Source organism: Camarhynchus parvulus, chromosome 3 (assembly GCF_901933205.1).
Source record: "Camarhynchus parvulus chromosome 3, STF_HiC, whole genome shotgun sequence".
Taxonomy (NCBI): domain Eukaryota; kingdom Metazoa; phylum Chordata; class Aves; order Passeriformes; family Thraupidae; genus Camarhynchus; species Camarhynchus parvulus.
The window spans coordinates 48,251,191-48,276,276 of NC_044573.1; the positions used below are offsets into that span (position 1 = coordinate 48,251,191).

The 25,086-nt window shown below is 37.8% G+C and overlaps 1 protein-coding gene across 5 annotated transcripts in view; it reads right to left on the bottom strand.

The window, feature by feature from the left end:
- UTRN (utrophin) overlaps positions 1 to 25,086 on the bottom strand; it is a 342,692-nt gene that overhangs the window by 214,473 nt on the left and 103,133 nt on the right. For 4 of the 5 annotated variants that reach the window (XM_030944526.1, XM_030944527.1, XM_030944525.1 and 1 more), the window contains 18 exons: positions 23,888 to 24,100; positions 19,959 to 20,072; positions 18,982 to 19,137; positions 17,935 to 18,105; positions 15,526 to 15,705; positions 13,808 to 13,942; positions 13,170 to 13,319; positions 11,626 to 11,787; positions 11,167 to 11,295; positions 10,567 to 10,740; positions 9,833 to 9,988; positions 8,316 to 8,486; positions 6,241 to 6,420; positions 4,507 to 4,635; positions 4,209 to 4,379; positions 3,527 to 3,676; positions 2,281 to 2,418; positions 1,312 to 1,464 (listed from right to left, as the gene is read on the bottom strand). In XM_030944526.1, coding sequence (XP_030800386.1) covers positions 1,312 to 1,464; positions 2,281 to 2,418; positions 3,527 to 3,676; positions 4,209 to 4,379; positions 4,507 to 4,635; positions 6,241 to 6,420; positions 8,316 to 8,486; positions 9,833 to 9,988; positions 10,567 to 10,740; positions 11,167 to 11,295; positions 11,626 to 11,787; positions 13,170 to 13,319; positions 13,808 to 13,942; positions 15,526 to 15,705; positions 17,935 to 18,105; positions 18,982 to 19,137; positions 19,959 to 20,072; positions 23,888 to 24,100 — 2,832 coding nt within the window. The remainder of the gene's footprint in view (positions 1 to 1,311; positions 1,465 to 2,280; positions 2,419 to 3,526; positions 3,677 to 4,208; positions 4,380 to 4,506; positions 4,636 to 6,240; positions 6,421 to 8,315; positions 8,487 to 9,832; positions 9,989 to 10,566; positions 10,741 to 11,166; positions 11,296 to 11,625; positions 11,788 to 13,169; positions 13,320 to 13,807; positions 13,943 to 15,525; positions 15,706 to 17,934; positions 18,106 to 18,981; positions 19,138 to 19,958; positions 20,073 to 23,887; positions 24,101 to 25,086) is intronic. The other variant, XM_030944528.1, reaches the window with a different exon arrangement.

A 25,086-nucleotide genomic window follows, 5' to 3' on the forward strand; every position in this document is an offset into this window, starting at 1 on the left:
TACTTCAAATACACATGGATCCCCATTCTCTTAAAAAAAAATTCCAGGGCATCAGTCAGGTCCCCAGGCTTATGTCCCCAGAAGAGACAGCTAGAGACCCAACAGAGCAGTCAGATGTCAGACCGTTCTACAGACCCTGGGCCCTCTTTGCTGCCCAGCTCTTCATGGGAACCTTACAACGTGAAACAGTCTTTCTAAAAAGCATCAGATCTAAAAGCTGATACTGAATGCCCTGTGTGACAGAGGGCAGCAGACCATCTATCACCTGCAGCTGAAGCCACACAGCACTAGCTGTGAATGAAGAGCACCACATCATGATTTTGTGGTGCAAGTCTCACAGGGAGCCAGAGCGTGTTACCACATGTATTGGTTCTGGGTTAAAAAGTTACAAAGCAGTCAAAAAGATTTATAGATGTTAATTACAAACCCTTATATGCAGGAACTGAAAAGTCCTTGACAGATGACCTAGCCCTCAAGCTTGTTCAAGACCTAAATTACTGCTTCACAAGGTTCTTCACTGTTATTGCCTAAAATATTAATGTAATTACCACAAAAACAAGTGTTTTTAAGGATGGAGAGGAGAAATAAAAGATATTTTAAAAACACCACCAAGAAAATATCCACCAAGTCACAACAAAAGCAATCAAAAAATATCTGTATCCTCAAATATTAAGACATACAATTTTCTGGGCAGTCAGTTTTATCAAACCCTGACATTATATCAGTTGCAAAAGTGTTCATCAAGATACACACATGCATTATCAGAAATACCTCAACCTTTGTCTGTTTTATTAATATTCATTGTGTAGAGTAATATCCATTACATGAGGGCAGTTATCCCTCTCTAAGAACTTGAGGCAGGAAAAGACAGCAGAGTAGTTACAATATTCTGACCACAGGATGCAGAGGCACTGGATTTAAGCCTCAAACAAGGCTTTTATCATACCTGCAACAAACTGATATTAAATCTGGCTGTTTGAGTTAAGCGTTTTTAAAAAGGGTTACATGTAATCCTCATGGATCAAGACTGGCAAGACAAACTTTCCTGAATCAGGCCCACAGCCCAGATCGCAGTCTAACATTTGGGTCTGAAGGATGAGATCTTTTGGACCTATGATGACTATGTAGAAATCCCAAACTACCATATGCTGATAATTTCCTAATAAAAATGAATGCTGTCGTTGTGAAACACTTCTTTCCACAGAGGTGTCCAAAGAAGATCACTAGACTAGATTAAACTCTAGTGTATGAATCTCCAAAGTTCATACACACCATTAACTGTTTGTTCTAAGAAACAGAAGCCTCATTTACCTGTAGTTTTTGTTCATCCTCCACACCTTGCAGCCCTGACAGATGGTGCTCAGCCTCATTCAGCCACTTCATTAGACTATCATGTTCCTCCTTATACTGGGAAAACACTGGAGAGAGTTCCACCGCCTGCCTCCTTTGAAATGACCTGCACTCCTACAATCCAGTGTATTGGAAAATATGGTGTAAAAAGAGGGAAGTAGCGAACAGAATAGGTCTTATTTATTTGAAAAACAAAAATACTTGAGGGATTCATTTGAAGGAGCAAATTCCAAAATATGCAATACTACTAATTTATTTTTGTAACAGCTGTATTTTCGTTATCTGCATAGACATGTAATCAAAGCTGCCTGATGGTCCTGCCCTGCACCTTTGAACTACACCTCAGCTTGTCAACTCTAGCATGATTCAAACAGGGGAGCTAAAAGGAACATCTTTGTTCTAGACAAAGCCATTTTTAACACAGCATGTGTATGCAAGCACCACAACATGCTGCAGTCACTGCTAGTACCCTCTATAGGAAGGAAGTGGAATTTGGGAGCAGGCTTGGTCACACAAATGGCTTCTGCTGAGAGGTTGGTATGTTTGTGTACATGTGTATCCATAGTCACTCTTCACACAGCCTGGTGGTGGAGATAAACCTCTGTTCAAGGGTCAGCAAAGACAAGTGAAGCAAATGGCCAACTCAATGCACCCACCTATCTGGGTCAATACATAGGGTGGCCTTCTGTGAAGCTGTGAAAGGGACTTTAAAAATCAAAACCATTCCCCCAAAACCTAGAAATGGGAAAATTCATATTTTGGAATTGCAAAGATTCAGAGAGTCAGATTGTATGCACATACATTTAACTCTTTCCCAGAGAATCACATATGCTGAAAGAGTCATAAGTTATAAAATATGGATTACAGGTTGCAAGTGGGATACCAAAGGGAAAATTGATAAATGAGCTGTAGTAACTACCATAAGTGTACCTGCAAACTGTTGTACTTTTTCTGCAGAAGCAACAACTGTAGGCGGATCTTCTCTCTCCTATGGTCCTCCATAGGCTGCTGGAGCAACTGCCCTCCTCTCTGTAAAACTTCTTCAATCTGAGCTCGCTCTTGATCCAGCTAAAATTACACAAATCTCTTTTATCTACAGAAATTAATTTTAGAAACGTTAGCTGCTCAATTGTACCAAACTTTTCTCTTATAATCCAAATGGGAGCCAAACAAATTCAAGCAGATATTCTCCTCAACAACTACCAAATCATTAAATCCAACTTTCCATAAACTTTATAAAGAGATGTACTGAAAGAAATTTAATGAGCCAGCAGAATGCATTCACATCAATCGGGTATTATGACTTTAGCTCCATTTCTATTCTAGGTATTCCTCGACAATAATAAGCAAGCTCAGAGCAGAACAGCACAAAATTTAAAAATCAATAAATATAAAAACAGTATAAAAGGAAGGCTATGTTCTATAGCCATAGGCCCTTCTATAGAAATAGTTTAAAATTTGGGTTCTGTAATGTACATGGCATTTTCCATAGACTTATATCCAGCTTTCCAGCTCAGTTTATAGTATTGGAGCTGCTTAAAAGGAAGGCAGATAGAGTGGACTGACAGGAATTTACCTGATTTTGTAGGCAACGAAGCCATGGTGGACGAGATGCTAACAAAACTATGGCAGTTTTATATAGGTGAATAGCAGAGTCTAGATAAGAATCTAGAAGATAAATTTTGTTCAAAGCTTTTATTTGGACTTCCCAAGATAGAGCTACATTACAAGACTCTTACTTGCACCTTACCTCAAGCATCCTCTGAGCTGGCCTATGCACTGCGATTCATTTTATCATACCATTTTAAATTTGAACTTCATTCAAACATCATTAAGATGGAGGAGGGATTTCTTACAAAGAGCTACTTTGAGTAGGAGATAGAAGGTAGATAAACAAAAATCACGGTTCACTACTTGTATTCTATAAAATTGTTGTGAAAATACCAAATCAAGTATGATTAGTTACACTCAGCCCAGCATCCAAGAGGCAATAGTTATGGGAAAAGTATTGGAAAACTGTGCAGGGTATTCAACAACCTAATAGTTCCCTTCCTTTTCTACCCTTAACTTAAAGACATTTCATCAGAATTCCCCCTCAAAGTCTGGAGCAATGCAACATAGGGACAAAACAAAAAGTTATTTATTTAATTATTTATTTGTTCCATTGCTCACAAACCTTTTCATCTTCCCCACTCAACTCCAGATGCTTTTCCACAACTTTTAACATATTCTGTATGTCACTTTCAAATTTGTCCAGGTCTAGAAAAGCCACTCTAACTTCCCGGGGCTCTGACATGACAGGAAGTCGTTCTTGTCCAACAAGCATCTGCAAAGCAAAATAAAACCTTGGTCAAGCTGAACCTTTAGTCTGAGCTGTCCCATACAATCCTGCATGAGCAGGTATATCAGTCTGCAGGACCATTAGATATAAGTCAAAAAAATTTAAGAGTTATATGAACTGAGAGATAGCTTGAACACACTTGGTAGTTATTACCAAGTTTCTACATTCAAACTTCAATCTGAGTATTCTGTCCTCAAAATAAATGAATCATCTCCAGTCACATTAGCTTATGGTATTGTTTCGTAGCTCAAAAATATGTACTGCAATATATACAATTTTCTGAACAGTTGTTTGTAAATTTTCCTATGAAACACAAGTCATCACCTGCTACTCAGGTAAAAAAAAAGCAGCTGGTCTAAAAATCAGTCTATTTTTCACATATAAATACCTACACTTAAAGGAGCACTCAAAAGCAGCAAAGTGCTGCTCTAATAAACAATGACCTATCCACTACAGCCAGTAACCATCTTCTTGGCACAGATTCCCCAAGCAAGTTCTGGGGCTCATTCATCCTCACCTTGGCACTTTTGATGTGCTGAGAGACCTTCTCAAAGTTACGGTTGAGTTCTGCCAGTTTGGGCTCAACAAGTTCCCGGCAGGACACGCCCCGACCGTTCATTAAGATGACGGCCTGGTCACGGACATTATCCACTCGGAGACTGACGTCATCTAATTCAGATGTTAAACGCTAGGAAGGGAAAGAAAATGAAAATGGTCATCTCCTAGGCAAGGACAGAAACATCTGAAAAAAAACAGGAAGCAAATCTGACATCATTCAGAATCCATGAGTTGACAGATGACACAGCATTTTCTACCTTCACAGTTTCCTCCTTTTGGCTAGCTGACTTCTTCTCAATTTCATCCAGTAAGGCTTCAGCCTGATACAACCAAGTACTTATGTGGGCAACATTTTCATCAAAAATTTCCAGCTGGCCCTGGTGATTCTGGAAAAATATGAAAAAAATGTATGAATATGACAAACTTCTAAAAAGCCAACAGAAAAATCCTAACAACAACAAAAAACCCCACAAACCCAAAAAATTATCAAATAAATCAACCCTGCCAAAAGGTTATGAGTAGAAAGATTGATAAAAAAGTGGTTAGGACACACTTTGGAATGAAACACTGAAAATTACATCATACATTTCGTCTTCAATAGTATTTACAAAAATTCAATTTTCATTCTAGACCCTTTGATAATATAATTTCTAATTCACAGAAAGGGAAATAGAAGTAGCTGAGGTAGTTTATACAATTAAAGATAGACAATGTATTACAACAACTAAAAACTCCACAATTTTTTCTATCAGCACTAGCAGGTACAACAGTATCTACTGTGTGTGGTTGTTCGGGTTTTTTTAATTGGAAAAGGGATTATACCAAACTTACAAATTATAGCAATGAAGTTTTGATATTTTACTGATTGCATTAAAATATTCCTTCCTCTTCAGAAAAGTAACAAAACTGTAGACATGTTAATTAGGTCTGCTTTCACACGCAGTCAGAAATTGTAACATTAGGTGCCCCAGACAGATACAAGGTTATTTTGTGTATCAGATTCAAAGAAGTAACAATCTGTTTAAGCCTTTCACCAAAACAAAAACGTAGACACGATTTGCTGTTTTAGAATGACAAAACAAACGGGAGGAGAGAAAAGAGAGAAGGCCTGTGAATGTGCTTTGTAAGGTTAAATTGCTGTTTTGCTACATGGAGCTACAAATTTCTTGATGTTGATATAGAGAGCACAGACAATACTTGTCACCAGATAAGAACATAATCTAGAAGTATTTAGTTATGGATCATCCTTACAGCATCTACACAGAAAGGTAAACTACCTGACTACTGGAATTGGATTACAAAATTAACACTATCACCTGCAACAGGCACTGGACAGCAGGCACAGGGTTCACCATCCATGTATACGCTAAAGTTGCCACAACTCCTGCCTTCAGAAGTCCCTCATATGGGTTGATTGTCATAACTAGCTAAACAACACCAAAATATCTTATTTATATAAAAGCATCAGTCTGATACTACTATCAGATGTAGACTGTTTCATGTCCATTTACCTTAATTAGCAGCTTTAGGTGTATAACATGCTTGGGCTTTCATTTTATCAGCCAAAGACATGCTGTTGCCACACTCAAACACTTGCAGTTATGGTCTGTCCAAAAGAGCAAGAGACTGACAGAGCCACAAGCGCTTTGCTGAGCACCACTACAAAGTTATCCATTGTCCATTAAATAGCCATCATCTGGGTCTCAAGGAAATCTATCAACACAAACCCACTCTGTTCATGTTGGAGCGACACAGAGGCTGAATATTCAGGCTGAATAAGGAGCAGCACATGCAGCAGCCCAGTTTTCCATCTTCCTCATGTCTTAGCTCTCCATCTACAGCATAAACAGATATCCATTCCACATTCTTTTAAGTGCATGAGGCATCATGGAAGCTTTACTTTTCAGAAAAGTGAGACAAATGAAAACTTCAACTGCTGCGCAGAGGTGGAAGGAGAGCTACCCTGAATATTTTTCATGCATGCAACTTACCAACAAGGTGTCACACCAGTCCTCAGTCCAGGTTCGAACTCTGCTCCAGCCAGCATTAAGGACACATAGCTTCTCCTCCAGGACAGCCTCACTCCCTTCCACCAGAGACTGGAGTGCGGTGCAACTTTCTGTGATGCTCTTCAGATCAGCCTTCCTCCTCTCCAGCTCTCTCAGCACATTCTGAAACAAGTTCAGCCATTAAAACTACACTGTTCCCAAACATGGGGGAAGCGGACTTTTACCTCCACAGGAAACAAATATATTGTAGGTGATCTTCACTTGTGGAAAGAATTACACCAAGTGTAATTGCCTTCTGTTTACAGTCACTCTCTGTAGATAGTGATCTCATTTTTTAAGAGAGAGTGAGAGCACAATGCATGTAAGTGTCCTGAACAACTTAGGGACTCTTTTGGTTTGTTGTCTTAGATCATGTTCACCGCTTCTTTTCATTATATAGGTAAAGCAAATGCATCACACTACATTAACTACATTGCAAGTCCATTTTTAAAAGTCTTTTTTCTGCATTGTAAAGCACAAAACAAATTTCAAGAGACACTCTGGATTCCTCCATTTCTTTTCCTATTAAAGTACTTTTACAGTTGGCAACAAAGAGAAACATGGTAGGCCAATGCTAAATATTTTTGAGAACTATCACAACTTATTACTGTAGATGTTCAATTCAGTGGCTACATAATAGAGAATCCCTATTGTTATATTATCTATATACAGAAATGTAAATATATGTATCTTTAGCTCTACCCTTTTTTCCAAGTCATCTCCACTTTTCAATAGTTTTTTTAATCTAAAAAACACACCTTTTTTGAAAGTAGGCCTCTGACATGCAAATTAATCAATATGTCATCTTTTAAATATCAGCACAGAGTTTCCATGTGGAAAACAGACCTCTTGCCATACAAGATCACCAATTATTATTGATGATATCTGCCTACTTAGACAGTTCTTTGATGCCAGTGTACAGTGTGGTGAAGAATGCACTTAATCACAGCCAGCGCCTGGAGATCCTTGAACATACTATCTAGGAAGTAAGTAACTTATTCCTTTATGAGAACTTATTATCTTAGAAACAGAAACAAATACTCAAGTTACTACGTTCTAAAATTTCCTCAAGACAACTTGAAAACAGAAAGGACAGCTTTGTATGCAACATATAGGACTTGTCCTCCTGCTGGTGCAGCATAAGAATCTTTATTTGCATGGCTTACAAATGTATGGTATACTTCCAATAAGGATTCAAAAGTTCATTCGGAGAGGAATCTTGGGGATACTGCCACAGCAAAATCCTAGCACTAATAACTGCTAGTCCTGATTGAAATGACCAAGAACAGGTTACATTAGACGAGTGTGTAATTTGGTGAGTTTTCAAGTCTTAAGACGGCAGACAGACCCATTTCAGAAGTAAAAGGTGACAGAAAAAAAGAAAAAAAAACTGGAAAGGTCAGTACTGCTGAATTCTATCAACTGACACTTGCTGGTAACTCCTAATAATATCCAAATTTCTACAGTATGAGATAATATTCTGAAGAAAGTAACTAATACTTTTTCCTGTTTCAGTTAAAAGCTTTAACTTGTAGGTGAAAGAAAATAAGGAATTACAGTAGCCTCTTATTTTGCAAAGCCACAATTTTGAAGACAAAGCTGTTTCAATGAAAAGTTACAAACTGAATTTTTCATTGAACGCACTTTTCATTCAATGCAATTTCAGTTGGTTCTACTAGTAAAATATTTGATCCAGTCCACAATTATATTTCTGATAATTTTAAGAATATTATAATTGTGAAATGTGTAAGAGATACAGTAAGTCTTAAATACCCGTTAGTACCAAATATGTAGAAGTATCTTAAATATTTCACTGACATTTCAGGTTGATACAAAATGCCAAGATGAAACAGATCAGACTCAGTAAGGTACTGAACATGAATTATTGATTCTACTAAAATTTCAGGATGTGGGAGATTTAGGAACAAGTTACAGGAATTTAAATTCCCAGCCACTTCTACATAATATTGGCATAATGTCAGAAATTTTTTCTACCAATATTTAGTAAGCATGCTTACTTTGGCCCAGGCAATTTCTGAATCTAGATCAGAAAGCAAGCTCTCTGAGGTGGACTTCTGCACGAGGTCAGCCTCAGTGGTAGCCAGCCACTCTGACAGAGAGGCAGACTCCTTCCTCATTTTGCGTGCCAGCTGAGTTGCTCTTTCCAGGTCTTGTTTTCCTTCTGTCACCTACAAAAAAAAAAAAAAGGAAGGAAAGAAAGAAAAGAAAATTAGATTTTAAAAGATAGCAAACACAGCTAAAAGATAGCTAGCCAGCTAAAATATCCACCTAAATATATAAAATCCTTGTATCTTAAAACTGTCTTGCTTTAAGGAAGGACCCTAAAAGGAAAGATTATAAGCATCTGTATCTTATTATATGACAGAGTATATAAATAATTTTAAATTGAGATACATCTAAAGGAGATAAAGAAACCTGCATACCAATTTATTTATAGCTAGCAATCACCAAACTGATGTTTATCACTTGATTTTGGTCCTTTAGCTGAAACTCAAAGGAACGTAGAGTCTAGTCACTCACATAGGTAAAATTCAAGTCCTCCTAGTAATTTGTAAGGGCTGCTAGCAAAAAATTGTAAAGAAAAATTTCACTGAAAATCTAGTCTGCCCTTAAAAACATATCAGTAACATAAACATGAAATTTGAAGTTTGTCACAGTAAAATAATTTGTGTTTCACACCAGTTACACAACTAGTCTGGTGAGATTTTAACACAGACTTGAGAAGAATTCCAAGCATCATCGTCAGAATCAATTGACATTTCACAATATTGTGCTCTTTTCTCTGCTCAGAAATAAAAATCATAGCATTATACTGCAAGTAACTCTGCCTTTCTACCTTTTCTTAATTTCTTGTCAACATGCCTTCTAGAATCCACAGCTTCGTGGATATTCTCAAATTCACAACTGCAAAATTTCTTAGGACCCATTCCGAGATATTCCAAGACTGATCCTTTACGCCCAGCTTAATTCATAGAGCACTGAACAAACACAAATCCACTTGGGATTCCACCTTAATTTAGGTAGAGAGTCCTACCTGCCCATTAAGGGTTTAACCACTTATAAACACTTCTCTTGGATAAGTAAATATTCAACTAATAAGAAAATTATGCAATATTTAATGCAGTTCATGGGAAATACAGGTTTGGTGCATTTTCTATTTCACACTGAGAGCAATCATTTAGATGGACTACAATTCAAAACCATCATGATACCCAAAAAACCTCAGGTTGACTTACATTTCTCACATCATAATCTGACCATAAATTATCTTAAAGGACTTTAATGAATGGTAGGTCAGATTTTCCAGGGCAATCAAAACTCTGTGAACCTTCCTTTCTTCAAGGCTACCTCTCCTCCAGGGAGGTATATGTAATATTTAATCTCTCAAATGATTGCTCCTGGATGCAGCAACTAACCTACATACTATCAGCTTTAGAATCAAACTTAAAACACCATCAAACAGCAGAGAAGTGACATGCAGACAAATATTCATACGTTTATTTATTTTTCTTACCTGTGCCCCCAAGTCATTGTAAAGAAATTTCAGTGCTGTCAGTTGTTCATCCATCCCTTTAGGATTATCCGTCTGCTGTTTCTGTACAATTTGCCTTCCTGTCTTGATGACAGTTTCAACTTCCAATTTCACCTCACTGAGGGTCTTATAGAGTTTCTAAAAGCACAAATATCTTATATTGGTGATCAATTTGTAGTGCAGGTTTTCTGACTCTGCTTCCTTTGAGGACCTTCACTTCAAATTGCACTTAAATTCTGATTTCTGATTTAATAGCAATATCTGACAAGAAGAGTCCAAACTCCTGATGATATTTTATTCTGATAAATATCCTGATAACATTTTATTCTAGCTTTTATTTTCAAAAATTAATAAGATCAATAATTTAACAGTGTTTACTCCAAGGCTAATATTGTGATCTGTACTTCATCTTAGTATTTTGTTTTGATCAAATACTAATGACTGTGATGCTTCTCCAGAACATAAGGATGAAGCAGGAAATGGAGTTTATAAAAACTCAGCTGTTCCACCATATCTATGATCAATAGCCCACTGTTTTTATGTCCTACAAGAGTATCAGATTTTTAGTTATCAAGTGCTCTGTTAGCACTTTCCAATGAGCTGCAATAGCTCCATGATGACTTTAAGCAGAATTTCCTCAGAAGAGAGTTTAAGCAACAAGAACTAGAAGAAAAAGAAGCACCCCCTCGCACGAGTCATGAACATTGGATACGTACCATGCATTTCTCCAAGTGAGCTTGGATTACATCTGGGTCAGTATCCTTCACATCCAAGACATGAAGTTCTGCTTTTACACCATCCAACACCCTCTTGCAATCTAACATGCGCTGCTCAAAATTGGCTGGTTTCTGGAAAAGCTGATACTTTGTACATACTTCACGGAGCTTTCTCTGTTTTAATGAATATTACGTTGAAAGATTGTTTTAAATTAGTACCTGCACTTCAAAAAATAACCTTTAAAGCATCTCACACCACAGATTATAATCCATCATGCCACCACAAATCAATATATATGGAATTTTGGCTTGGCAAATAATGGTGCCATCACCTATTCCTATTCTCTACCTGAGGTGCAAGAGAGACGTCATTCTGTATCAAAAGCTTTAAAAATACCCATTCTACTCATATACAGAGATTTGCTGACTTTCTGCACTTATCCCATGACACTTGTGAAATTCAAGCTTCCTTGTTCAATTCATCTAGGGCTGTTTGTTTCCTTATGAAAGCACATACTATTTTCTTCTGAGGTTCATCTGACTGCACCAAACAATTTACAGACTGACACGGCAAAGTGTAAGGGCGACTCATGTCTTTACCTGCAAAGCATCCAGCTGAGTTCCACCACGGGGAGACCTGCATTCAGGAGAAGCAGGAGGGAAAGAGCGAGCACTTTTCTTCAGCTCCTCTAAGGTGGATTCATGAGCTGCAATCTCAGCTTGAATTTTCTGCCATATCACACAAGCAGGAAAGAAATACATTACAAAATTGCTTGCAGAGAGAGGAAGGAGAACTTTCTTACCACCCACCAGAAGAAAATCTACTCTGTAAAACTTAAACACCACCAGGTTTATTTTAAATATTCTGCCTTTGGTGACAGATTGCTAAATTGAAAACTGCTGTTATTCAATACAACCTTAAAAAAATAAAACCTTCCCGATTACAGAAGATAACACCTAATGCATCAACACAAGACTGAAATTTATTACTAAGTCTAGACTGAGCACTATCATCAAATATTTCCAAAAGTTTTGTAGTGAAGGGCTACAGAGAAATACCTGGGCCTCCTGGGGCATCTGAAAGGCATCTATCCTGTCAGTCAGGTAAGATGTCAGCTGTCTATCCAGATCTCCTAAACTTTCCTGCAAGACCTGCAGCATGTGGTCGGTTTCTCGCATGGTCTGAAGCTGTTGTTCCAGGGCGATCTGTCGGCTCACCGCCTGAGCAGGACAGAAAGGTGAGACAAAACACACCAATAATTCAACACAAATCATAGAACACTTCCTCAAAACAAGGAGGAGAGACCAGAAAAGATCCTACACCTGGAAGACTGGCGAAAACAAATCCTAGAAAGCAGCAATTTTTGAAGCTTGGTGGAGCTTCTGAACCAGTAACTGACAAGCAGTGGAAGAGAAGGAGAGTTCTGCTGCTAGATATATGTGAGACAGCAAAAACACACCTCTCCTACTACCTTGGGAAGCAAGTATTCTGTTAAAACCACATCAGTTTCAAAAACTAGCTGTTCCATGGGAAACAGGAACTTTGCAATAGACCACAGATCAATGTTGTTTGATATTTACACTGTTAATATTCACATTTCCTTTCAAAACAATAAACTTATTTGGTTATATTGTCAAAACAGAAGCTCACAGTTTTTTCCCTTTATTGCTTCTTCCTTTAACAGCATCTAAATTATCACTACCTGCACAGGAACACAAATTCCCCACTATCAGCACATGCATGCACAGACCTGTGCATGTGCACACACACACAGTTGTGGAGAGCTGTCAAAAGCCCAGTGTGCCAGTGCTGCAGCTGCCAAAGCAAACAGGTTTTTATATGCTAGACCTGTTGTAACAGGAAAAACAGTAGTCAACGCTAACTTAAATGCCAGCACATAGCCCCCAGCTGAGGGCACTGCATTCATGCTGCTCATTGTAAAGAGGATGACCTGAAATTCTCTCTATGATTACATTTTTTCATCAGTGACAGAAAACTTCCATCCTACAATTTGGCAGGGGCCTGTATTACCAGGTTACAGAACACAAATTACAAACCTGTGCTACTTGAAATACAGCTAGTCTTCCTCTACTTATTAAATCTATAAAAGACTAGACTGAAGTAGGGGACGAGGAAGAGGACAAAGTAATGGATGAGTAATGAGAAGAATGTTTCCTTTCTGTTCTTTGTTCCAGCATGACTTCTGACTAGTATTTCTAAGAGTGAAAATGTTACTTACACTCCTCATTTTTACAGTTAGTGAGAAAATTACCAGTATTTATGGCAGTAGCAAGGTGATATTAAGTTGTTAATATCAAGCTGTTCCTTGATTTTGGAATTGCCTTTTTGTCAAAATTATTAAAAAAATACCAGGGCATCCCTGCAGTGCAAGCTTGGAAAACAAACTTCGCTCATGTAATGAAAAACAGAAAAGCATCTTGCTCTTTGGACATTTTTACAAATTGAAAACAGCTGACACCACTGATGCTATTTGTTCTTTTCCTGTATTGCAGTCTGGTATCTTCGAATTCAGCTAACAAGAATCATTTCAGACCTCAGCTGAAAAATCCAGTCTTCTTCAACCCTTACCCCAAGTTCTTACCAAGTGACTCAATTCCTCATAGCGGGCATTGAAAGCTTCCAGTTTTTCACTGATGATGTCATCAAGAATCCCTCCATCAATCAACGTCTGCCCAAGTTCCCGAATCTGGGTTCGGTTATCAGCTGGGTGACGCAGGACTGATTCCAGGGACTAATTAGAAAAAGTTTTAAAGGTCAAGACACTAAATATTACTGCATTTTCAGAGCTGGAAATCTGGTTGTATACATAAGTTTAACACTTAACTGTCTTGAAAGTGCTCTAAAAGCATAAACCAGTTATGACTTAATTCATAATGGCACAGAGGTGATTTTACTTTAGATTATCAAACTTCACAGCACTTTTTGCCTACTCTCATAATTTCATAACACTATAGACCTGGAAGGAATTAACCAATTTACACAGGCCCGGAGAGAGAATACAATTTTATCACAGTACCAAGTATGGCACTATCACATACAGTAAAAGTCCACTTTTGGTGGAGAATCTTACAAATCTCCATTTTCAATTCAGATTAATATGTTCATTTAATGTGAAGAATAAGAATATTCAGCACATTTCAGTATGCTACTGAAGTGCAAAATTTTTTTTTAAACAGAGCTATCTGAAAAATTACTTATCTGATAGAATTGTTATAATACCTCAAGAGCATCATTGACAGCATCGAATTTATCAGGTAGATTTCCTGTCATTTGCACTCTTTCTTCCAGATTGTTTAGCCAAGCTGTTTCTAAATCAAGATACTGAAGCAGCTCAATCCAACAGGACCACACTTCCTAGGAGCAACAGAAAAGAAAATAATTAGCCTAGAATGCCAGGCATAGCTTATATACCCTATGAACAACTTAAAGATATGTGTCTGAGAAATCATCTAAAAGAGACAAGTAGAAAATATTAAGAAACAAGTCACAGTACAATATGCTATAGATAGAAAAACACACAGCTCTTTCAGGAAGATACAGAAAAAGGAGCAGAACAGTCACTAACTAAACTTGTGTTAAAACTAACACTGACATAAAGGTTCATATAACTATGCAAGAATATAACAAAATGCATCCAATCCTCTTTGAAAGACAGGACGCACACACTCTACCCTGACCATAATCTCTTGTCCTAATTATTACTGGATTTCAACCTTTAATTTTTGGTAAATTCCTTTTTGCCTTTTTGAAAGACACACGGATCAGTAACAGGTCTGTGAGACAAGTTTACTCATTTGCAGAAGCAGTGAATACAATTACAAAAACAAATCTATGGTGTCTCATGGATTCCAAATACATAATTTCAAGGGAAAGTAATCTTGGAAAGGAGTAAAATGCATTTATGCTGAAGCTACTGTATTCAGACATTATCAGCGTACTTCTCCACACCCCTCTTGTGCCACCTGCCTTCATTTTACAGAATCACAGAATCACTTAAGTTGGAAAAGATCTGAGAGATCCTCCAATTCCAATCTGTGACTAAACACCACCTTGTCAACAAGACCACGGCATTAAATGCCATATCCATTCTATTCTTGCCTTAAACACCATCAGGGACAGTGACTCCACCACCTCTCTAGGCAGCCCATTCCAACGTTTAATCATTCTTTCTGTGAAGAAATTCTTCCCAATGCCCAACATAAACCTCCTCAGGAACAGCTTGAAGCCATTTCCTCCCATTCTGCCACTGGCCTCAGAGAAGAGGCTAAACCCCACCTGGCTACACTCTCTTTTCAAGCAGCTGTCAAGAGCAATAAGGTCACCCCTCAGCCTCCTTTTCTCCACACTAAACACTCCCAGCTCCCTCAGGAGCTCCTCATAGCACTTGTGCTCCAAAACTTCCAACCAGCTTTGCTGCCCTTCTCAGCACCCCAATGTCCCCCTTTTAGTGAGAGGCTCAGAACTGGACAATGCACTCAAGGTGTGCCCCACCAGCACCAAATACATACAGAGGGACAATCACTTCCCCAGCCCTGCTGGCCACACTATTTCTAACACATGCCAAAATGCCATTCTGAGCCACTAGGGCACACTGCTGACTCACATTCCCTGGGTGTGAATCAGCATCCTTGGGTCCTTTTTTCATTGGACATCTTCCAGCTGTTCTTTCCCCCAGGCTGTAGCACTACATGGGGTTGTTGTGACCCAAGTGTAGCACCTGGTACTTGGTCTTGTTGAACCTCATACCTTTGGCTTCAGCCCACCAAATCAGCCTATCCAGATTCCTCTGTAGAGCCTTCTTACCCTCCAGCAGATCAGTACTCCCACACAACTTGGTCTTATCCACAAATTTACTAAGGGTAGACTTGATAGCCTTATCCAGAACATCAATAAAGGAATTGAACAGATATTTCTAAGCAGAGAGCTATCATTCTTGCCTCCAAAGTGTGGCATTTCCCCCGGATCCGATTGCACAGTAGCTGGTAGTTCTCCAGCACAATATTCAACTCAGTCGCCAGGTCCTGACCACTGGATGGCACTTTGGTGGCCAACATCTTGATGTTGTCCTTGAGAATCTTCACCCTCACCTCCTTCTGCAACACATCCTCCTTCGCTCTCTGTCAAAAAAACATGTTACACTATCAACCTGCAATTGCCTTACACTCAGCTACTCACCACTCAAATCAAAGATAGCAGTTTCACATTGGAGGTCTTGCTGCCAATGTATTTCTTGGGCCTGGACATAACAAAATACAGCACTAACTTGCATGGAATTCAGGTCATGTTAGCAAGTGGTGAAAGATCCTGTTTTATTAAGCATACAGATATATTTACCATTCATGGTTTGTTCATTAAAAAAACCTCATGACTCAAAGCAAAAAAAAAATCAAGGTCACTGCTATTTCTATGCTATCATGCAAATACAAAAAACAAATTCACCAGAAAAAAAAAAAATAGACGTTTGCTAAAATACAAGTATATCAGGAAGAAAAAGGTAGGGTGAATTTACAGAAATGATGTGTCTCAGAGCTCAGTAACTATCTCCCAAAATTATCCAAGAAAGACGATGTAATTACCCAGAACATGTGCAATTACAAAGCTGGGACCTCCCTCACAGCTGTTGGGTGTGCTCAAGGAACACACAAAAAGCACAGCTAGAAGAATTCCTTCAATATAACTACACTCAGAGGAGCCTGGCAACACATATACAGGGAAAGTACAGTACAATTTCCAACACACAGGTGTGGAGAAACTGTATTGTCACTTGTCAAATTTTGCCTTAGCCAGAACTGAGGAAGGATAGCTGGAAGACAGATCAGGCAGACCAGTCTGCATCTCCCCGCTGAGACAAATGAAAGGTTCCAGAAACTGAGACTGCTCCGTATCTTTCTCTTCAGGTTTCAAGGACAATTTTATGAATTTGAAATACCTCTGATAAATAAGGCATTGCACTATATAGTAGAATTTAGCACAACTTTTGTATATATATTTCAAGATGTCTTCTAAAGGTAAGGCAACAAAAAAGTCAGTTAACAGAAGGGCAAAGAATAGAAAATTTTGGAAATATTTTATGGCATGATTTTCAAAAATCACACAGCCTTATCTTAAACTTATTCCTCCTTAAACCTATTCCTCCTGTCAGCAGGAGTTCCACTCTGTGTTCAAATGAGAGCATATGCAAAAATGAGCCAAATCCAGAGAGTGCTTTTTCCCAGCCCTACAAGCAGTCCCAGGATAATATTGTTACTGCAAATGAAAGGGAATTTTAAGTGTTACTATAAGCTTACAGGCTCACTGACATAACTGTCATAATATACACAATATAATCTGGATTTGACAAAGGTAAATGTGCTGAAAGTCTCACAGATTTGACAATGAAAAGAAGGCTCTTTCTTTCCTTGGCTTGTGTTCAGCCAGCTGTCAGACTATGTGATCTCAAGTGGCTTCAAAGGACGTGAATATATTAAAACTCTTGTTAAGGACTGCTTCAGAAAACCCCTTCAAAAGGGACAATTCAAAACTTCAAATGGCTTCATTAAAGCACTTTTAAGGGAGAATTTTTTTTTAATTGTCCATCAAGTAACAGTATAGTGGATAGTCACTTAAAAAGTGTACACAAATAAAAACATTTATGAAGCCATGACTGAACTCTTAGTTTAAAAAGCAGGGAATTATTTACTCTGTACATGTATCCAAGAAAATTATCTGTTCAACGGACAATATTATAATGAGACAAAAATGTCTCCCTCCTCTTCACTTATTTGGCCACCAGACTCAAAAATAAGAGAAGCAGGGACCAATATCACTCACTGATCCTTGTGAATCTCTTCCAACTCATGATATTAAAAAAAAAAAATCACAGTTTGCAACAGATGAACACATGATAACCTCACAACACACCTGTTCTAAGGTGATTTTCTAAATGTGGAGTTAGAATATTTAGGAGACAAGAAACTGAGATCCAAGTGATAGAAACAGAAGAATGTTTTCACAAGCACTAATTTAGATAGAAATAAAAGATGACACTATACCTTTCTCAAGTTTTGTCTCTTACAAAATTTTCCCATATTTCTAATATGCTATACATAAAAAGCCTGACTCAACAGCTGAGCAAGCTGTTATTTATTATGAACTCCCTATCCCATCACGGCCAAAAAGAACATCTGCTTTTATAGTTTATGCTTTAAAAATCAAAAATTCCACAAAGCAAAGATGAAAAATACCACTAATCTTGTCATGACATGAGCTCCTTTCCACAAATATAATTCCATAAAAGGTCAACCCCCAAAGATTTAAAGTTCTGTTTCTCTTTAATCAGGTCTCTACAATGAGCTGGCATTGCTGACCTTCATTTCCTCTACTGCATTCTCTAGCTCTTCAGGGGACTTGTATTCAAAATCTTTCTCCAAATATTCTTCTTCAGCTTGGGTCATCCATTCTTGCATCTCTGCCAAATCCTTCTTCAGATTTACAGCTTTTTCCTGACTTTCAGACAGGCGATTTTTCTGACTAATGATCTAGAATCCAAGGTGGAGAAAGAAATAGCAGCTTTTTTACTTAAATGTCCTTGTACATGTGAAAAACCACAAGTCTTTGCTAAAATATTTTACTACCAAAACATTTGCAGGCCTTTTTAATTAATGGAGAACTTTTACATGCACACACAAACTTATGAACCCTTTTTAGCAGATCAACAAAATCTAAAAGTGAGGGAAGGAGAAATATGACCTTTTTTCCTCCTTCATTGAATGTAAACTGGTAACAATCCCTGGAAAATGTCAGACAGAAAAAATCCTCTTCTGATTACAAGTATCATATAGTTAGATATATCATTATAGTGAGCAATAAAACACTCTTCAGGCCTCACTTCTTTCCACAACCCAGATACTCTGGATTCTATATCAACAGCAAGGCTCTCTAACACAGATTTTCATCAGCAATTGCAAAAAAATAAATATGTTTCTACCGACAGCAGAAAGCTTCCACCCAAAAGAAACATCCAAATACACCAAATTGGAGTGGTAGTCTATTTATAGCTTTCTATTTTTCAACTCTGCTTGGAAACCAATAAAAATTATACAGGGACAGCATAATATTCCAGTCTTCAGAAACAAGAAAAAAAGGTCAGATCTTCCTCCCACACTCTCCAGAAAGGGCAGCATAAAGCCAAGTGAACAAATTAATTTTTAATTACAAACAACTATAGAGTTTATTTTGCTCCTTCCAGTCAGGTACCAAGAAATGTGTGTATTCAAGATGGACTTCAGCCACTTTGACAGTGAAACAAGTAAAACATTCCCATCCCATTGTTTCATTGCTTCACCTCCTCACAATGCCACACAACCAGACAGCTGCAGCAACAAGCAAGCACCAGGAACATGTGGAGAACTCACCTGTTTGCTCAGCTTCTCCCACTGAGTCTGGCAGTCTACTAGCCTAGACTTTGTCCAAGTACTTATGCTCGCAATAGGTTGAGCTCTTAAAGCAGCCTCTACTTCTTTCATCTCTTTCAGTGATGGCTCAATTGTCTCCATTTCATTGATAAACATCTGAACACATATCAGAGAAAAGGAATGTTGTTCTTCAGCAAGATAATACATTAATTTATAACAGTGTCAATAATTTTGCAACTTTTAAATATTCTCGAAAAAGGTTTTGGAGCAGATCAATGCTGTGATCAGATCAATACCAGACTGCTTAAAATAATCCTTCAGTGATTCAAAATATCAGAACTATGCAACTATAGAACAAAGTACAGCTTGCTTTACACAGCATAAACATTTTCATATGCGCCAAATGTCAACATCAAAACAACACAAGTTTGAAGATTATATGCACTAAACATTCTGCTATTTCTGGTGTACCTCAATTTATATTCTTCTTCTGGAAACAAACATTTGAAGGTACACTGTAATTACTTACTATAAGACAAAATTCTACATAACTGATCATTATGTGACACTGACTAGCCAGGAATCTTCCTTGCAAAATTCTAAACTCTAGGACTTTCATCAGTCATTTGCTTCTTACTTTTACTACCCTTAGAAATTTAATGCAGAAGGAACTTTTCACCCACAGATTCAATTCCATAATCAAAAAAAAAATTGAGAAAAATATATAAGCCTTTTATAGATGAAATAATGCCAGCTTGTAGATACGTATTTATAACTACAGTGAAGACCTTAAAAAAGAACAAAATATTATAGCTGCAAAAAAAAAGAAACCAACTCAAACATGTCCTGAAGAAAGATAAAACAATTTTTCTGTTGGGCTTAATGTGCTGTGAACAGTACTTAATAATACAAGCAAAATAATAAAGAAGAGATGCTACTTGTTATTTCAAAAGACTCCTTATAAGAGCAAAACTCACTGTGCACTGGTCAAGTTGCCTTTGAAGTCCTTCAGTATCCCCTTGAACAGCCTTTTCTGTCATTAAGAAGTCTTTCACACCATCCATCCACTTCTGAACAACTTTAGAGTCAGTCTAAATCAAAAACAGTAAGGAACAGTTGTTACATTGCTGTGATGAAGTATGTATGGCTGTTGCACTTTGACTTCTAGCAGCTTGCAAAGGGTGATCTACAATCTGCTGGCATAATCTTAGTTTTGAATCAGACCAACGGGCTTTTTGGGGGGAAGGGGACATCCCAAATTTCTCTCTTCTCAAATTTATATGAATATTAAATTCACAATGGTGATATTCTTCCATCCACCAGAGCATGATTTAAGTGACATTGAACTGTTCCAGGCTATATCACACCAAAGCACAGGATCAGGTAAGGAGGAGAGTATGGTTTCAATAATCATGTGGTTACTCTTCACATGAAGGACCTGGCAGAAGGCTGGAAATATGCCTAAAAGCTACGATAAAAAAAAAGCATGACTGTTTCCACACTTGTTTGAAAACTGCACTCCAAAGGAAAACAGAGGGCCTATAAAAATACATATGTGGAAAAGAGGAGTGGATAATGCTAAACGTACTTTTCAGGTAGAAACCATGCTGGGAAAGTCATTTGCATAAGCAAGACACACATAAAAAGAAAGAAATACAGAGGATCAGACTAACCACTACAATTAAAAAAACAAACAGCCTAGCTGTTTGAGGCCAAAAGTACAATACTGTACTCACTAGAGCAACTCTTGGGGAAAAAAAATAAACACACTCCCAATTTCAGACTTATGTGATCTAACAACTGGCAGTTGCCTTATACCCTGCAATGAGGTAGGAAGGGAAGGAGGGAGGGAAGGAGACAGAGGCATTGCCATCTCCTTCCCATGCAGTCATGGATGCTCCAAATCATCCTTACAAACAAAACCAACACAAAGAGGGATCTTATTTCCTCTGGTTCAACCAACTTATGTGGCTGACATTTTTTATTAATATAGCTGGACTTCTTTTACTCAACATTTTTGGACTATTTGGTTGGCTTTTTTAATAGATGTCATCTATCCTGACACAATCATCATCACAGAACAGCTCATCAGCTTCACCTTCTACTCTGCATGTCACAGAGGAGGAAAGCATACACTTCATTTTCTTCAAAACCTTACACTAATAGTGTTTTCAATATATTACACACTGTTTCTCAAAAAAAGTCTGCATTAATGAAAACCCATTAGACTAAGTCCATGCTTATTTTTAGATCAATGCTACCATTAGAGGTCAAAGTCATGACATTTTCTTCATTCCTTTTCCATTTTGATGGAATTTCCTGCAGATGATTAGCCTGAAAATAATTTTTAAAAACAGACCCTATGATGCTTAACAGTGAGCCATAGCTTAATGTAAAAAAATATGTATTTATAAAGGCTGCCTTTTGACAAGGCACTATATCACACAACTAATTTAGCATTTTTTACATATTTACATATTTATTTACATCAATAACTGAAGATAATTGTGGGATAACTCAAAGTTAGACACACATTTAAATAACTTGCTGAATCACAAACCAAGCCGACAAAGTTTAATTAAGTAAATGTTCCTACATTGCACAGGTAATAATTATCAGTGGTCAAATAACCAGTGTAGGCTGTTGATGTACAAGAGTTCACAATTTTTAGACATGAACATCCTCGTCACAGAATGGTCTGTGTTGGAATAGACCTTAAGGTCATTCAGTTCCAACCCACCAGCCATTGGTAGGGTCATCTTCCACTAGACACCATCCAAATAGGCCTTGAACACTTCTATGAATGAAGCATCCACAGCTTCTCTGGACAACAAGTTCCAGTGTCTCACTGCCCTCACAGTAAAGAATTTCTTCCCAAAATCTAATCTAAACCTACCCTCTTTCAGTTAAGAGCCCATTATCCCTTGTCCTGTCCCCACAAGCCCATGTAAAAAATTCTCCTTCATCTCTCGAAGGTTCACGTTAGGTACTGGAATGCTGCTATAAGGTCTTCCTTATAGAGCTTCACTTCTTCAGGATCAGTTTTTGACATTTATTCCAGGAAGGAACAAAGATCAAATGTGCTGAATCTTAACTTGTTCACTCCTAGAAAAACCACATGATGTACAGCCATGCAGCAGATTTAAAAGATCTGAAAGTGATGCATAATCAAAGACAACACAGCAAGCCATACATTACTAGAGGTATGATAACAGAATACAAGACAAAGAAAATTTCTTCCAGGAAAAACAAGATGCAAAACTGATAAAATGAGCCTGGTCTACCCCTCCCATGGCATGAATATTACAGTCTACCAGTAAAACATTACTCCCAGTTCATGTCACTAATGCATGCATTGTCAGCTTGGGGGAGCCTCTATCACACCACAAATAACAGAAGAACCACCTAAGCAGCAGGACTCACAGGCAAATCTGCCACTGACATGCTCATCAGAATAACAAGGGCATCTTAGTCATGGTTCACCTGTCTGTTCACTGTTAAAATGAAAATATTTACATTGTTTCTTTTTAAAAACCTAAATGTGAGGAGTGTTGTTTTGGGAAATATCCTTTTTAAAGGTGATTTAGGGGAAAAAAACCATTAAGAATAAACTAATACTTGCATGGAGTTGAACATAAACCACATGTCCTCCAAGCACTGACATAAACTTTTTTTTTCTCCCCCACGTAAACTTTTTTCCCCTTTAATAGCCAGGTGCTTTAACTCCATTTTAGCCAAGGAGATCCTGCCCAGCCATTCTCCAAACTAATCTTGTGTCTCTGGTTCGGTGTCTGCACCAGGACCATACACTGAGGGTGCCATACCAATCTTTCCTGCAGTACAAGTTATATCCTGGTGTGCCCAGTGCTGTCCATAGCATTTTTATTCAACTTGTTCCAGACTATCATTTATTTGTACAGTATTAGACTACAAAAATCTCCCTACAGATAAGTACCAAAGGAAAAATCAGGGAATATGACACAATTGTTCTTCCACTGACAGCTTTACAAAACATTTAGAAAACACAGGAATTGTGTACTCAAAAATACAGTTCATAAGACAACAAAATGTAAGGCCCATATTTTAACAGATAGCACCAGTATGTATTTCTTTCATTTTCAGTTACTTAATAATTATAATAATGGTTTAATAATAATAAAGCAACTATATAATAATTGCTTCCATTGTTTCTTCTGCTATAATTTCTTTTTTGGCTTTTGTACTTCCTTTTAAGGTAACAGGAAAGTTTGTAGCATCTTGCTCAGGACATAATTCTGTTCTCAGAACAGCGGGATTTTCTGTCTTGCAGAATTTCATAGGCTTGTGTATATATTTATAAAATAGGTAGGAGGGCTACGTAACCTTAATTTTTTAACTGTCCTTCCTGTCACTTCAGAGGCCATGGTTGGAACTGGAAAAGTCATTACACCCAAGCATTTTCCTTACTCACTTTTCCAATTTCCTTGTACTAATTCTTCATGACTGTTCACCAAAACCTTACTTGAAGGAGCAAGTTTTCTGTAGCAGGCATAGAATTACACTTGAAGACTAGTGGGCATCTGACACCAATCACATTGAAGATCATCAGCCCCTACTGGGATTAACAGCACAGCTGGCATGCCCTTGACCTTAGCAAAACCTTTGCTTATAAAAAGAGAGGGACACTAATTTTAAGTGAAAAGTATTTCTGTTAGAAGACAAAATAATATCCTGGGCACATTAGAATTCCACTTCTATGCTGCTACAAATATACTATATATGCTTTCAGCCTCTGCCAGACTAGTGGATCATCAAAATTCCACTTCTCAATCAGTTTCATCTGGACTCCTGCAGGAACACAGAGAAAGAAAGGTCTATAAAGCAACTGAGTTATGCAAGCCAAAAAAAAAAAATCCTTCCATTTTACCTCAAACATTCTCAACTTGGGCATAATTTCCTCCAGTAGTTTAACATCTTTGGAAATCTTGACCTTTAACTTGTCCCAGCGTCCCTGCACATCCTTCAACTCTTGCATGTAGGTGTTTTTTATATCCGAAGATGCATGCTTCTCCAAAGCCTTTGTTTCTTCAGCAAGTTTATCTACCCGGGGCTTCTGGGCTTCCAGTGTCTCACAAACTGTCTATAACAAAAGGAAAAAAGCCTCCTTCCAGTATTAGCCATACAATAGGTACACACTTACATACAAATCCAAGTACATCAAAAGTTTCATTGATACTTGGGCAGACTCAATGAAGAGTGATACTCCAGTTACAGCAGTCATTGCAGCAGACATGTCCAAACAACCTTTTAAACAGCAAAGCCTTCAGCTGCTGTACTGAGGCAGCAGCAGTGGTAGCAAAGTTTGGCCACACAGCTCAACATGCGCAGGCATCTACGCCTCTCATGTGCCGTGCCATACTGGCACTCAAGTCAACAAAGCAACAGCTCTGCCCCTGCACTCTCAGAGCAAACTGCAATGCAGACAGACCAGGACCTCAGTATGGTCATACCCCTACAAGTTTGCTTTTTAAAAGCACATGCAAACTGGCTAAGTGCATTCTTCCAAGTTTTGTAAAGTGAAATATAACGTCTTAGTTGCAAAAAAAAGCTCTGGATACTCAAGTTTTGAAAACTACTTTCCCAGATGGGATACAGGGAAGATACATTCTGAGTACATTCACTATGACATTGCTGATATAAAGAGGCACTTGATTTGAAAGAGATAATTTACTAATATGAAAAATAACAGCTGAAGGTATAAGCCAAAACATGAAAAATGCTGCCACTGCATTGAACTCATCGTTTTGATACTGTGCTTCAAATTTGCTTTAGAGAAATTCACAATGAACACATGAAATGATTATTAATTTAATGGATTTAATTTTCTAGTATACCCATTTAATATGGGTACAAGCAGGATATGTGCATGCATATTTTGCTGTATTTTTACTGAGGAAGACTTTTTAAAATATTCATGTTCTCAAATCTACTTTACATTTATCATGGTTTCTTTTTCTGGAAAATGTAACAATTCCTCTAAGATGGGTAGAGAGGTAGCAATGAGACTGGGAAGAGGAATGTATGTTTTAGAAAACAAGAGCTTTCTGTGCGGGAGACCACAGATGA